At 34.4% G+C, this 15,909-nt stretch overlaps 2 protein-coding genes across 4 annotated transcripts; both read right to left on the minus strand.

Annotated features, from left to right (window-relative positions):
• Positions 1-1,418: 1,418 nt before the first annotated feature.
• On the minus strand, positions 1,419-5,399 carry LOC146933664 (Mitochondrial substrate carrier family protein). Of its 3 annotated transcripts, XM_085705455.1 has the most exons (5): positions 4,813-5,399; positions 4,696-4,782; positions 3,702-4,005; positions 2,608-3,075; positions 2,330-2,509 (listed from the first exon to the last, which is right to left on the minus strand). In XM_085705455.1, the coding sequence occupies exons 1-5, from the start codon at positions 5,106-5,108 to the stop codon at positions 2,429-2,431; spliced, it is 1,236 nt and encodes a 411-aa protein (XP_085561581.1). In that variant the 5' UTR covers positions 5,109-5,399; the 3' UTR covers positions 2,330-2,428. The 3 variants fall into 3 exon arrangements, with proteins under 3 accessions (XP_085561580.1, XP_085561581.1, XP_085561579.1); XM_085705454.1 differs by lacking the exon at positions 2,330-2,509 and adding an exon at positions 1,419-1,942 and having other exon boundaries at positions 4,696-5,399; XM_085705453.1 differs by having other exon boundaries at positions 4,696-5,399.
• A 1,458-nt stretch (positions 5,400-6,857) lies between these two features.
• LOC146933665 (ras-related protein RABH1e) lies at positions 6,858-9,497 on the minus strand. Its single transcript, XM_085705457.1, has 6 exons — positions 9,227-9,497; positions 8,485-8,555; positions 8,237-8,325; positions 7,938-8,049; positions 7,524-7,614; positions 6,858-7,261 (listed from the first exon to the last, which is right to left on the minus strand). The coding sequence occupies exons 1-6, from the start codon at positions 9,341-9,343 to the stop codon at positions 7,118-7,120; spliced, it is 624 nt and encodes a 207-aa protein (XP_085561583.1). The 5' UTR covers positions 9,344-9,497; the 3' UTR covers positions 6,858-7,117.
• Positions 9,498-15,909: the final 6,412 nt, after the last annotated feature.

Here is a 15,909-nt window from a genome sequence, read left to right on the forward strand (position 1 = left end):
AAGAAGAGAAAGAAATAGATAAGTAGAGAATATATAATAGTCTATGACTATGACGACTATGGTGTAATGCAGTGTAAAGAAAGAAAGTTGAAAAATGTTAACGCGGAGAGAGAGTGTTTATGTTGCATAGTGAGAGTGTTCTATGCTATGCTGTGTGATTTGCTATCATCCATCGAAAAAGATAAAAACTTTTTTGACGCGGGAACTAACTTTTTTGTCAAAGTCAAATCCATACTTTGACTCGTTGTTTTTCCTCGTAGCTTCTCAAAGTAGTACTGGTACCGTCTTTTAGTTAAGTCATACTCTGTTACTAGAATATATGATGTCATGTCTTTCAACTTCTTGTTAAATTCTAGTACTAGAAGTATAGAAGTAATCTTCCAACCGTCCACTCATAGGTTGGGAAAATGAAATGGATTTAGGGCAACTATGATCGTTGGATTGAGATCCAAATTTTACTGCATATTTTGATTTTTTAAAATAAAAAAAAATACCAGGTTTGAATATATGGAAACAAGTTACGAGTAACAATTGAGACATAAACACATGAGTTGGAGAGTTAAGAAAGTCATGTATTCAACTCCTCCACAAACAAAAATAATAACAAGGAAAAAAAGTTATAGGACCACCAATACTTTCTTTCCATTCTATTATTTTGAGAAAAGAAAGATATGAAACAAATTTAAGTTACGCAAATGTATAACTCTAAAATGGATTTGGTGCATAAGAGCACACAATCAAGTAGTGAGGACGACGTCGACTCAAAAAATTGATAAATTTATTTTTGAATTTTATAATTTAAAATATAAACTTAAATTTGAACCATCCAATGAAGATTGGGCGGTCCGTGACTTTGTGACTATGGATTTCTGTTGATTGCAGGTAATCTGGTTTAACTCATTGTGACTTGTTCATCACTAAAGTTCACTGCATATGTTAATGGATACTTAACTAAAATCTATCATTGAATATTATTATTTTTTCCCAACAAAGTTGTGGCTGTATCTGGTTTTAGTTTGAAGCAATGTTCTTATTATGCTGTCATTTGATCATGTAAAGTATTAAGATATTATAACTGATAAAATCATTTTGAACCGTGTCTTTTGATAATTAGACATTTTTGGGTATAAAGTTCAACTCAGTTGGACTCAAAACCGTTATCTGTCAGTGTCAAGGCGAAAAAAGGGTTTGACCTTTAAACTTTGGTGCCATTTTTCCACATTTACGGGACGATAAAATTCTACAAATCAAACCATAAAATTCATGGTGTTGGACTTCGAATTTTAGTTTCCACGCTTAGAACTGCATCTTAACTCATGAAAAAAATTACAAATAATATACTTGGTAAAATAATGGTATAATTTCATCTGTGTGTTTTTAATCATAATTTAGGTGAAAATGGAAAGAAAAGAAAATCATTGGGGTCAAACCATATGGTTGTATACTATCATCAGCCAAATATCCAAAGCTACAGACATGAAAAGGAACAAATTTAACAAAGCTTCAAGATGTCACCGAAGATGTCGTCCAATGATATGGTTAGGACACTAGTAGTATGCAGGATGTCCAAGGGTTAGATTCCTACTGCTAACAAATTATCTCTTCTCTAATTAATTAACCGCTAATAGTTGTCTATAAAAAGAAAAGAAAAAAACTTCAAGATCTTTTCATTGAGCCTCCTATTCATCAAAGCATTGCCAGCAGTAGAATCCAATGAGACCTAGACAGTGTATGTTGTCAAACAGTTATAAAATGTGTGAGTAATCGGCCACCTCTTAGGTCCATGGTGTGGACACAAGTGGAGAATATTCTCATCTTCAATGGCCAAACTATATCTGTTGTTTCAATTGCTTGTATAATAATCTATCTATGTTGATTCTACTTTGAGAACTATCTTCATGAACTCGTATACAAAGTAACTAATAGCAGCAGATGGTAACACCTGAAAAATAGAAGCAGTTACGATGACAAGCAAACGTTTTTAATGATCAGACAATTATAATTGACGGTGTAAAACTTTTTAACGGTGAATATATAAATTAAATCCTTAAATGATATGAATTCTATAAGGATTGCTACCAGGGCCCCAGTACTTGTCCTATATGGTCGAAGATGAAGAAAACTAAGTGAAACAAGAATAGAAAAAATTGTATAAAATCCATCCTATGGACTTTGGGATTCTTTGGAGCAAATAATCCAAACCACACCTGGTCGACAACTCGACATATAACATAAATTCCTCCCTCCTCTGTTTTCTTGCAAGAAAAGGACATCTTTTGATTGCATAGATAGTCAACACTTGGAATTTCATGGGTAGTGCTATCCTCCATACACAAGAACACAATTTTACACTGCTTTTATTTGCATGGATCCCAATTCACCACGGTAAGGGAATCACACATTTGATGAAGTTACACGAAATTCACCTTCATATCAAACTTGCACGATCCATGTTCCAACTTTGATAAATTAGGTCCAAAATACAACGTTGGAACAGAAATCGTCTAATCTGGATCATGGCTCAGGTAGGCGACAATATGAACATTTATGAAATTTATTGTACAATTTGCACAGATTAAAGTATATGTTGAAAATAAGAGGTTATACCTGCAATAAGCTGGGAGTTAATCCTGCATAGAGAGCAGGAACACCTCCTTGCTCAACAATCTTGACACAAGTCGCTAGCGCGTTCAATCTTGTTGCCCTAACCTGCAATTGAAGCTGTCTCCTTACAACTTCAAAGGGATATGTAGCAGCTTCAGAACAACAACCCGCAATAGCACCATATAATAAAGTTCTAATGGTACCCAATTCCAGTTGTTCCAAAGCATTCAGCTCTTGACCCTCTTCTTTCATATATTGAAGTCTTTTCATTCCCTCGGGTGAATGCAGATATGCTGACTTTAAAATATCATAAACGCCGTAGTAGACAGCACCTGAAGGTGCCATGCTGATAATGGAGGGTACTAAACCTTTGTAAAGAGAAAAGAAGCCCTCAGTTTTGATCATATGGCGGAAGACACCGATTACACCTCCCAATGCTTCACCGCCAGGTGCTACCATTACTGTCCTGATCTGAAAGAAATTGCTCTTAGAATGCAATGCAACAACAACTTCAAAATTTGAAACACTAGTATATTTCAGTAGGAAACATAAAACTAACATATCCACTAAATGGTAGGAGGTGCGTTATTCAAACCATTGGTTAAACTAAGGAACCACTAAATTATTAAAGGAGTTTTAAATAGAATGTCAACGATTCAAACCCTGGAAACTAACATAACCACTAAATAATTAACATCATGTGAAAAAGAAATAGTTGGTTAAAAGATAAAGACTGAAGAGTACCCAGTAAACTTATCATATAGTTTTCTGAGATTAGGAAATAAGAAAAGAGGCAAGTAATGATCTTTCGTTTCATCGACCAGAGTTAACATAAAGTACCGAAATTAGAAAAAGAAAAAAAAAATGGGAGTGAAACTAAAATGTGACACCAACATTTTGAAAATTGAAAGTCATTGGGCAGGACCTATGTGACGTTTGCCCAAATCAGTCTACAAACAACACCACAATGCATAAGGCAACCTTGACTCATACCAATCATATCATACTTGTCAAAGCATCACAATCAAACAACATTTAAACACATATCAAGAGAAAAAATAATATCAGAGCTAAGAGGATCCTGAGTTTGCACTCACAGTGTCCATAGGCAAGCAGAGCAAGGTTGCTGTAACCCCTGCAGCAGCACCAGCAACAAATCTCTCAAAATTTGTGGATTCTTCATTCCCTGATATTCTGACTAGTTTATTTTTATATGTATCATAGGCATAAAAATTTATAGCCTTAAAGGGTGCCGTCCGAAGAATATTCACAAAATTTCCTTTCCAAAATCCTTTCAAACCTTGAGAAGTTGCAATTGTCTGAATGAGCTCAAAAAGATTCTTCTGTTCACCACGAACTATGTATTCCAGCTTAAGTCTCTCAAGTGGTGCAACAAAAGTCCTGAAAAACCAACATAATTAATACAATACACCGTCACCATCTTTATCATAATAGTGCATATGAATGGAAAAACATGTTGCATTTCATTTATTTCACCCGGCTTCTGATTGGAAACGTTTTTTAAAAAGAAAAGACAGGACACCAAAACTGTACATTAAAGCTTCAAAGTGAAAACAAAAACAGCCTAATATGAATCAAAGTAAACTGGAATGACTAATATGAGACATAAATGTTGTGAATCAAAGTAAATGAAAATAATACTCAAGTGCTACCCAACTTTTGTAATTCTCAGTGACCAAATTGTTGGAGTCAAATCGTTATATCAGAATCTTAATAATTCATTTAAGATCAAATCAACATAGAATCACATGTATCCAGTTCGGTCCCTAGTTGAAAAAATCTTTGGTAAACTTTACTTACGTCTTAGTCTCAATTACAGATTATCATGGTCCCTTTCTCCTAAAAAATTGTAGTGCTAAGAAAAGAACTTGTCCCTTTGGTCTATGATATGGGCCACTCAGTCCTATAAATAAGATTAATGAATGCAGTATGATATTTATATGAGAATCAATGGTGTGACAAAATATAGCAGGGTAGAACAAATTTTGGAAAAGAGAAAAAGTAATAGAATGTGTGTTGTTATTATTGTATAGATAGATAGATAGAGATTAAGTAAGAAGTGAAGAAGACCTAGAGACCATGGCGGCAAAAGCACCAGACCAGAGGTGTTTGGTCATGTTGACAGCACCCGATCCATGAACCTGAATATTCTCCTTCTCTTCTTCTTCTTCTTCTTCCACTTTCTGATCTGAAACTTGATTGGATTTGTATCTATGATCTACATCATCGCTTCTTCCGTTTATAGACAAACTCAAGGACGAGAAAACACCACCAGCAGCACCTTGAACCTTAAGAATCTCAAAACCGACACTTTTCCTGATATTCCAAGAAAAACAGGAAACAGTGGTAGAATTGGATGAAGAAGATGGGATGCTGCAGGTAATGAAGGAGGTAGGAACAGTGTTGGCATGAAGGAAAAGACCACCTGGGAAGAAGAACAAATCAGAGTTGGGTTCTTGGTTTTGTTTGAACAAGAGGGACATTGTTTTTGTTTTTGTTTTTTGTTGTAGTTGGGTTTGTCTGTGTTTGGTACGAAAAGTTGATCTGGTGTTTCAGTTTTTTTTTTCACACGTTGTTGGAAGAGCCGTTGATCTGGCTAATTAAGAAGAAGAAGAAGAAGAAGAAGGACGAGCCGATCGAAAGGAATGAAATGCGTTTTGTGTGAAAAAGAGAATGAGAGAGAGAAATGTCTCGGTGTTTATTTAATTGGTGATTCGTTGCTTCCACCGTCGCCTCTTCATTGTGCTGTCAGGTCCGCTGACGGAGCTTTGCTTGGTTGGTGGTATCGTCCTTCTTCTTCTTTATTCATTTTTTTATATTTATATTTTATTTAAAACACTATTAATCAAAATTATCATTTCATTTCAGATTAATAATAAATAATAATCCAATCCAATCCAATTCATTTTTAAACCCACTCCTTCCTTTCCAAATTCCATTTGTTTTGCTTTTACTTGTTTCTTTCTTACTTTCGACTTTCCCAATTTTTAATTCACTTTTTCCGGTTTTTTTTTGTTTTTTTTAAAGAATTTCCACTTTATATGTACCACTGTTGTGCAATTCTGATGCTGCGTGGGCCATCTCATTCTCACATGTCAAGCCAGCGTCTCGCCAAAATACTTTCTCTTTTGTTGTACTTACGGAAATGCTACCAAAAGTTCGGTTGACGAGTAAAACGACGAGTAATGAAGACAACACTACAAGACAAATCTTTATACTTCCTCTCAACAAAGACAAATATTTATTAACACTAAAAATAAAATGAAATATGAAATAATTTCTTGACCCCGGTCTATGCTTAACTCAGCCGAACTTTGGATTACCAAAGTCCCTTCTCCTAAGAATCAAAGACTTAATAATAATTAGGTTAATATTTTCTTTTAAAAATTACAGAGTTAAAGTTATTTTATAGTAGAATAATTCCTCTAATATGTACTTACATATTATAAAAAATGATTTTGTCAAAAAAATATATATAAAAAATGACACTGATAGGATAAATTTGGATTTTTATTTATTTTTTTGGTAGAATGGTAAATTTGGATTTAAAAGGGCTAAAAAATAAAATCATATCCAAAAAAATTTAGTGTGGATGTTTGGACGGGAGGCTGCAAATCATGTTTTGCTTAAAATCACAGTAAATAACCACTTTAATGCAAAAGCTCCAATTCCTAGCGCTTCTTAAAATCACAGCAGATTTACATTGTGCAGATGTGTTTTTGTTTCATTAATTGAATGAACCTAAAAAGTCAATTTTGGTTATAATTAGAAACGGAAGGAGTACCGTCAAAAAATAAAAAATAATATGCAAATTACACAAGTGCCCTTCTAAATTCAAAATTCTCAAAATCTCATATAAACCCTTTCATTTACCGCGGCTGCATCTCATTTCTCTGTCACGCGCCAACCACCACTCCACACCTTTTCTGCTACCTTGTTCTCTCTCACGCTCTGTCTAATCGTTAGGTTAGGGTTTCTATTTCTGTTAATTAGCTTTGCATGTGGATTCAATAAGCTAAATAAAAAAAAAAAAAAAACCGCTCATATTTTATAGATTTGTCATCAACAAATCCACGATCATCCCTAAAAAGTAGGCAACTCTGTTTTTCACAGGACCATGAATTTCCTAAGCAAAAGGGTTACATTGGAGGGTTGTATGTTTCTGGCATTGCATATATATTCATTTAATCAGTAATAAAATATTTGACAAACAAAAAAGAATAACATACATCTAAGACAGACAATTTTTAGGGCTTTGTTTATTATTGTATTCTTACATCCAGGGACTAATTGTATAACAAATGAAAAAATAACGGTCAATCTTTTTGTCATACATCAAAACCATTACCGCAATTTGTCCCACACACCAATTAACTGAAGATCATTGATGTGAAAGCACATTTCCTCCAGCTTTGCTTTACATTTAAGAAGTCATTCCCAGTATTATACTCAAGTGAAAATGTATATAGTGTGATTTCTTGTAGAATCTCCTCTAACATGAGCAACCTCCTCCCTGCTGCTCTGTATTGGATGAATGCACTGTGGGTTTTAAATTTACGTCAACCATGTCTTCCTTATTTGTAGAAGAAAGGGTTTCCATCCCTGGCAAGGCGGAAGCAATCTTACGAAACAAAGGCTGCGATTTTGCATTGACAGATAACAATGAGGACACAAGAACCAACATGGGAAAGAAGATAAACTTGAAAAACTAAGCTCACATGTATATTGATATTCGATGTAAAACAAAATAAGTGTATTATGTTAGATGTGAAAGTTAGTAAAGGTAATCATATCAGAATTTTGCATATTGATATTATAGATCACATGCATCATAGTTGAGGAGCATGCTCTAGTGAAAATAAATACCCAAGCAACTATGAAAATTCATTAATCCTGACCTTGATATTGAAGCCTGCTTTTGCACTGGTTTCGATAAACATGATTCCAAACTCTTTTGACTTGGCATCTCCTTCTTCTATAGAAACTTGCCTGTAAACAAAGCGGCCATATAAAAAATAATTAGACCATAACATCGCGATATTTGAAACTTGAAAGACCTTTGTTAATGAAATTAATTGAATTGGCTATAAGGTATGCCACTGCAAGACACTTGACCTATCATAGCAAAATTACAAAGAACATGGTAAATTATTAACTATTTTTATGCAAAAAATTTGAGCAACTAAACAAGATGCATATTGAAACATAATATGAAAACTTCAATATGATATTAAACAAAAACTAAACCATACCCAGTCAGAAAACCGGTTGTGAATGAATATATAGATCAAACTCAGTAACTCAGTACTCACCTTTTCTCGACAAGATCAGTTTTGTTTCCAACCAAGACAATTATAACATCACTACCACGTTCTTGACGCACCTCCTCAACCCACTTGTTAGTGTTCAGAAATGATTGCCTGTCTACATTAGAACAGCTTACTTAGGTTAATAACTATAAATTGAGGTTAAATATATCGTTATTTAACTAAAAAAGGAACATTAAACTGACTAAAGAACTTCCAGATTCAAATGCAAACACATATCAGATGAAAATTAACATAAAATTAATTAGATAATGAAATTGATATTAAAAAAACATAAAACTTACTAGCTACATCATATACAATAACTGCAACAGAAGAATCTCTTATGTAGCTTGGAATGAGACTTCTAAATCTTTCTTGGCCTGCAGTATCCCTGAAAGTTAAAATACACTAAGATCAGAAATAGTAAAAAGAAAAGGTGAAACAAAAAACACCTACACGGCTACAACGGCCATAAATCATAATGCATCATCTTAAACAACTTCTGATAAAGAAACAAAAAAAATATAAATTGACGAGGAATTTATCATACCAAAGCTGCAAACGAACAGTTCTATCTTCAAGGTACATTGTTTTTGACAAAAAATCAATACCGATAGTAGCCTGAAATTATATGATCAAATTTTCTGTTAGCAATCTAGTAACATAGAGGGGGGAAATGTGAATGTTGAAATGAAAATTAACAAAAAAAAAAAGCCTCCATTTATTATATGATGTTGGAAATTTAATACTATAAACAACAACAATTAACCAAGCTTTATCCACTAAGCAGAAATTGCACCATAATATTCTAACATAAAAGCCTCTTAAAAAATCATCAGAATTATAATAATTAAGACCTTGAAAGTGACTTATGAATGAATAGTGCAACAAAACGAACTCTTCTTCCCATTCAAGGGTTTCAACGACTCAAATTATGGATCCTAATTCTTGAATGATCAATCTAACAATGAATTTTAAAAAAACTGGTTTAATTCGCAGCTTATGTTATATATATATCCCTTAAAAATGTGATTTATTAAGGGATCAGTTTAATCAGAAATATCACCTAATCGTCCAAAGTCCTAATTCATCAACTTGTGATCATTGATCAAAATATCCAAAGAAATTCCAATCACATAAAAATTAAAATCATAGGGATGATATATATGTATCATAATTATGAATTCACGTGAAGATGAAATACACATATATATTAACGCGTATCGTAAATGTTTTGATCTGAATAATCCATGCAAAATTGAAATTGAGAATGAATGAATGAAGAATTGAACCTGATAGGTGGTGTCAAATTTGTCGTACATGAAGCGGGTGATGATACTGGTTTTGCCAACGGATTGATCGCCTAAGAAAACGAGCTTGTATTTGGCGAGAGGTGAAACCGTCGCCATTTATGAGAGAAATGGATCGGTTTCTTTTCTTTCTCTCTATCTCTGTTTCAATGAAATTTTTCAGATCTGAATGAATGAATGAATATCTGAAAAATTTGTTATGAAAAAGAAGAAAACAGAGAGAAAGAGACGAAAGAAATGAACGACCAAATACACGCCATTTTCGACTTCGTCGTTTTTATATATGCGACTAAAAACCGCCAAGTGCCAACCACGTTGAGTACCGCATCATCATGTCAACTTTCATATTTCTTTTTTGTCCCTCATCTTTCTTTAATTCTTCTTTCACTCCCCTCAAAATTAATTTTCTCTAAATTTATTATATTGTCACGTAAAATTATAATTTTTTTTTATATAGATAGACAAAATGACAAATAACCACTGAAACTCAAGCACATAAATGAAGAGGTCGAGGTTCGAACCTCACACACATTTGTTTTAAGTTTTTTTGTCTCATAGTGATGTCCTGTCATTCACAGTGAAGTCTGCAAAAACACTGTACTACTGTAGATGGTAGGACATCACTGCATGACAAAAAAAATCAACTATCAGGGCCGGCCTAAGGGCCAAGCCACCCAAGCAAGGGCTTTAGTCCTCAAGATTTTGTGTTAAAAAAAGGCCTCAAAATAAGTCAATTTAGTTATAAATATATAAATGGCATACTAATATTAAATATTTATCTAACTTAGTCAATTTTAAGGCATCAATTCATTTTGGTCCTAAGTTCAAATCTTCGATTCAACAAAACTTAATTTATTTATGCTTTTAAAAAAGCATTGTGTTATTTTTTTTTTAATTTCAAAAGGCTTAATTATAAAATTTGCTTTAGGCCTCTTGACATGTTGGGTCGGCCTCATCAACTATATTCTTGATAGAGTATTACTTTTCCCACCTTATGGCCTTCTCGCGCGCCCTGTGATTTTGACCAAAATACCCTTTATCCAGACAATATAATCCGGACAATATTCGGATCATATAATCCGAAACAATTAGGAAATCACCCTGCTTCATGGGACTTGCGAAACTTGGGTTTGGTCAGGGTGAGACACAATCTGGAAAACGTAATCCGGACGCAATGGTTATATTCCGGAGTATAAAATCCTCACACCCTGCATTTAAACCGAGCAGGAAAAATAGACGTTTTTTTTCCGGAATACGTAATCCGGACAGCTAGGTTATATATAGTTCTCCATAACCTAGCTGAAGCAGACCACCTTTATCACAAACACTCCCTACACCCTTAAAAAACACTCCATTTAGGGCGAAATTATGGTTTGAGGCAGCAATCTGGCTATCAAGGGGGGTTAACATCATCATTTTCGTCTGAATGCAAAGGTAATGTATATATAAACATTTCCCTAGTCGATTTTTAGGCGATTAACCTTTGATCACGTTGTATGATCTTCACTGTACTTTTCCGAAATTGAAATTTCGGACTGCATTCATGCATTTCGGATTTCGTTTTTCGGACTGTACCAGTACATAAACTGTGTTCATTTTCTGACTCTGCTTCGCACTGTTTTCAGTCATGGTTGTTCCTGTTGATCCGCCAAATGATGATCTACCTCAGAATGAACCTCCTATTGTGTTGCCGCTTCTTTTACTTGAAGATTGATGTAGAATTTCTACATGTCATATAACTATGTACACGTGAGTATATATAGGATCGTTTTCCGCAGGGAGTTGCGTTAAATCATAAGCGTTTTCACAATCATTCACATTAAGGTATCATTTATAAAATGTTTGTTTGTAACACTATATCCAAAGATGACATAAAAGTAAAAACGAGAGGAGATCGAACTATTTCGCTTGCGGTATAAGATAACGAGCAAGCATAACAGCAGCAATCTCTCGATCGATTAACAGACTCTAGCTTTATAACCAATATTATCACAATCATTTCTACAACATCCTTCGTGTCCAAAGCGACATCGTTATTTCTAAGTTAGCGTTTAAACATTCGTGTCCAAATCCCTTAAACGATAACAAAGTCGATCGGATAACTTAATCGACCGTGTCCAGCCTGATTAAGTATCCGAAAGCATTAAGTTCTTGATTAAAAGTAATTATCAAAGGTTTACAAACTTGTCAAGAGTGATATAACATAAGATAGATTGTTATTCTAGTTCTAGATTCAAGAGTTCGTGTCCAAAGCATCTTGAATCTCATTGAAAGCATTAAACATAAGAATAACAACAATATTGAATCATTAAGCTAGAACCTTATATATTAAAAGATCAAAAGATTACATAATAGCTTGTTTGTTACCTCAATACTACAAAGAAGATGATAGCTACACATAGACATGTATACTATGCAAAGGATGAAGGAAAGATGAAGATTCTATGTCAAGATCCTTCGTGTCCAAAGCGATCTTGAGTTGAATCTACTCCTAAACCACTTGCTTTGTGTTTCTCTCTTGGAAATAGCTCTGACCTCTCTCTTAGAATGTATGAAAATATCAATGGAATATTGAATGACCTAAAAGAGAGGTAAAAATGCTATTTAAAGGGCCTGTGTTTTTACACCTGCGCTAATAGCGAAATATATGCTAATAGCGCAGTGTGGCGGTTTAAGCTTGTGGCCAATGGGATTGTGCCACGTTGGTCTTGCCCTGCTCCTACGCTCCAGCTACGCTAATGGCGTGTCCCTCTGGAGCTTTTACGCTAATAGCGTAACCCACACTAATAGCGTGTTTCTTCATGACCAGCTACGCTCCAGGTGCGCTAATGGCGTAGCTCTCTGGAGCCTGTACGCTAATAGCTCAGTATACGCTAATAGGGTATTCTTCAAGAGTGCTCCAGATCCATGCCCCAGGTGCGCCATTGGCGTATCTCTCTGGCCTTGGGCATTTCTTCATCACGCTAATAGCGTAGGACACGCTAATGGCGTATGACTTTGAACTTTGACGTTTCTTGCTCCTTGCTTATATTTTCCTGTACAAAAAGGGTAGAATAAGGCTCAAAAGCATAAATGACATATTTACACAATATTTGGAGTTTTCCATAGAGAATCTTGCAAAACAAGTCACTAAAATGCCTAAACTCCCATATGAAATATATCACTTTTAAACACTTATCAAAGATGTGCATGATTCCAGAAATGCCAAATCCAAGAATCCCCCACCACCACTCCCGAAAGTAGAGGATGCTCCTCCTCCTATTCCTCCTGTAACACCCTACTCCTAATAAGCGGTAAAACGCGCGAACATACGAATATATTCTAAGAATATATGATACGTCTTCCAAATTAAAACATACATGCATAAAGATCATGTTACATCACATAGCAGCAGAACACGTATATAATCCATAACAACTGCAAATCTCAGAATAAAGATACAAAAATAACATCCTCCAATCTCAGATACAATAATATCCAAAATCTCAACATAATAATGTCTCAACACCAAAACTACATAATCAAATAGAAATCCAACGTGCAAGAACTACCCTAGATCAGAGCCCTAATCTAGACACTTGCACATAAAAAGAGGAACTCCACTCCTCGGCAACATCAACACAAGTCTAAGCATCATGCACTCCATCTACCCATCCATACGGAAAGGTAGGTGGTAAACCACTGAGGGTTAGCATTACATCATCATAATCCAAATGAAAACATAGCATTCAAGATTCATACATATCGCATATACATAACCATCCCTCCTAGAATACTAGCATCACATGATTATTCCCCCATCACTTACATTTCAAGCTATCACATTATTAACATGGCATAGCAAGTATATCCAATCTCTAAACAAATCATCGACATAAGTTCATCAATTATCAATCAATGAAGGATTACTCACCTTATTCTTCACTTAGCATAGTTAACTCAACAAGTACAATTCATCATTTCAAAGTTATAAGCAAGCAATCATCATTATCAAAGAAATCACCACATCTTATGTATATACATATACAATTCTCACCTCATCATTATTATCAAATTAATTATCATCAAATAGATTCACAAAGCGTATAAGCACAAACAAGTAAGACATACAATTAGAGCATGATTCAATTACTCACAACCATCAATAAAATCCACCAATATACATGTACACCACTCCACATAATCACAACATTCACCAAATTTCACCATTACACAAATGCACCAAGTCACATATTTAATTATGACACAACTCATCAATTATTCAAATGCATGCAATGTTCTAGACTCTTCTAGATGCATGCGGTACCAAATCACCTCAAGGTCGTCACCTTCGATGCAACAAAAACATCTTAATCACCTCAATTAGATATAAAATCCGCCACCATCAGTCATGAATGCATGAACATATGACTCGACTCAATGCATATGTTCACACAAACAATAATCACCTCACCATCACCATCATTTTACATACATGCATTCACCAACAAGATCACCATCAATATTAGCATGTATGAATTCACCACCAACAATCAACATTTAACATGTTCAACAAACAACATAACATAAACATGTTCATCACCATTCAATTAGTATATATGCATCGATAACAATTCACCACCACTTGACATATATACAATCACCAACAACATCCACAATTCAATCAACATATAGTTGTCACATATATACATAATTCCTTACAATCCAAATAAAGGAACAAATACAAAATATGATCACAAACATCATATTCATCACTCAACAATCATTCATACATCATCTCATAATCATATTAATCTATTCATAAAGGGTTCATAAGCAATTGGCTCTCAAAAATCATTTTCTACCAAGTTCGTCTCCAAAAATCACAACATTGAAAATGATTGAGCACCTAAGCCAAAACCAAGTAAACGAGCTCAATTGCCTATGCCATGTATCCTCACAAGTCACATATACGTGCAGTAGAGGTTACATAAGCATTTCATAGGCCAAATACGATGAATTCATAAAAATCACAAAGTTCGTATCGCCGAACACTTTTCAAGAAATTTTCTATTTTCTAAGCAAAACAATTTAAATCTCTCACATCATTGTTTAAATACTACTAAACACCTTAATTGAACTCATAAAACATAAGTTTGAAGTTTGGAACCAATCCATAAGGTTTGGGTCGACTTAAGAGTAGTTATGCGGAATTTTTGTAAAATTTCACCAAGACCACCTTGGAGTATTTTCATCATAACTCAAAAACCAAAAATCATTTTCAAGTCAAACCAAAACCTCTGGAAAGCTAACAAAATTATCTACAACTTTCATGTTTACACCGAAAACCAATTCAAAACAGAAACGAGGGAAAAAGATGCAAGAACGCGAAACATGGGGTACTGTCCTGTGCAACTCGCAATTGCGAGTAACTTTACTTGCAATGGCGAGTAAGCTTCCAGGAAGCCCTGCTGCTCGCATCCAACTCGCAGTTGCGAGTACGGTTGCGAGTTGTGACAGTAGTTTCGGGAAAAAGAGCCATTTTCACCCCAAAACCCCAATTTTTACTCCCCAATGCTCAAATTTGATCCCAAAGTTTGTTTAAACATTTCTAAACATGAAAAGACATCCAAATCCATATAAAGTTTGCACCAAAACAACCTTACAACAAAAATCATCATTTGACCCATTCTTTCATTAAAACTTCAAAAACCACACAAAGTCATAGCAAACTTCACAATTATGATTACCCAAGATTTTAATCATCAACAACAACATCTCTCAACAACAACAGCAACTAACCATCATGAATTCATCAATAATTCATCACAACAACACCTCATATCATCATTTTTGGACAAAATGCAAAGCACACATATAACCACAATTTAAGCATGTAATTTCATCATCAACAACTCAATTAACATTCAATTTACATAACCAAACATTGCATCAAAACATGAGCATGAATTTACAATTAATTAGGTTCAATTCATCAATTTCACAAAATGGGTAGAAATGAAAAGTTATGAATTATGGTTGAAACCTAACCCTCTTACCTCTAGCACCAAGAATCTCTAATCCAATCTTCAATTTAGCTCCTAGATGATGAAACCCCTCTTGCCTCTAACCCTTGATCTTGTTCTTCCCTCTAGCCTCTATCTCTTCTCTTCTCAAATGAATAATGTTGGTGAAAGAACCCTATTCCTCTACTAAAATTAGTTTATATAGGCTCACTTAATTGGGCTTATCTCACAAACCTTAATGGGCCTAACCCATTTCTATTTTAATCTCAAAAATGTTACTACTCACTTAACGGTAAAATATATCACTAACAGTCACTTAACGGTAAATAAAATAATTACTACACACTCTAGCAACTTGGTAAAATAATAAATCTCACTAAGCACTAAAAATAACCTTCAGAAAAATTACAAAATTACCCCTACTCTCAAAATGACCAAAATGCCCCTAAGTCCAAAATGACTAAAATACCCCTCTAATACCGAATTCTACAAATCCCAACCAAAAATACACACAAAGGCAAATAATCACGTAAGAGCACACATAACACAAATAAATAAATAATAAAATAAATCTAGCGAAAATGCGAGTGTCCGTTTCGGCTGAGAGGTTACTTGTTGACTGGTGGTGATTGAAGCCTCAAAGTTGGTGATGGTAAACAC

The sequence above is a fragment of the Medicago sativa genome, chromosome 4, assembly GCF_051527215.1.
Source record: "Medicago sativa cultivar Bolivia chromosome 4, Bolivia_mono, whole genome shotgun sequence".
NCBI classification, from domain to species: domain Eukaryota; kingdom Viridiplantae; phylum Streptophyta; class Magnoliopsida; order Fabales; family Fabaceae; genus Medicago; species Medicago sativa.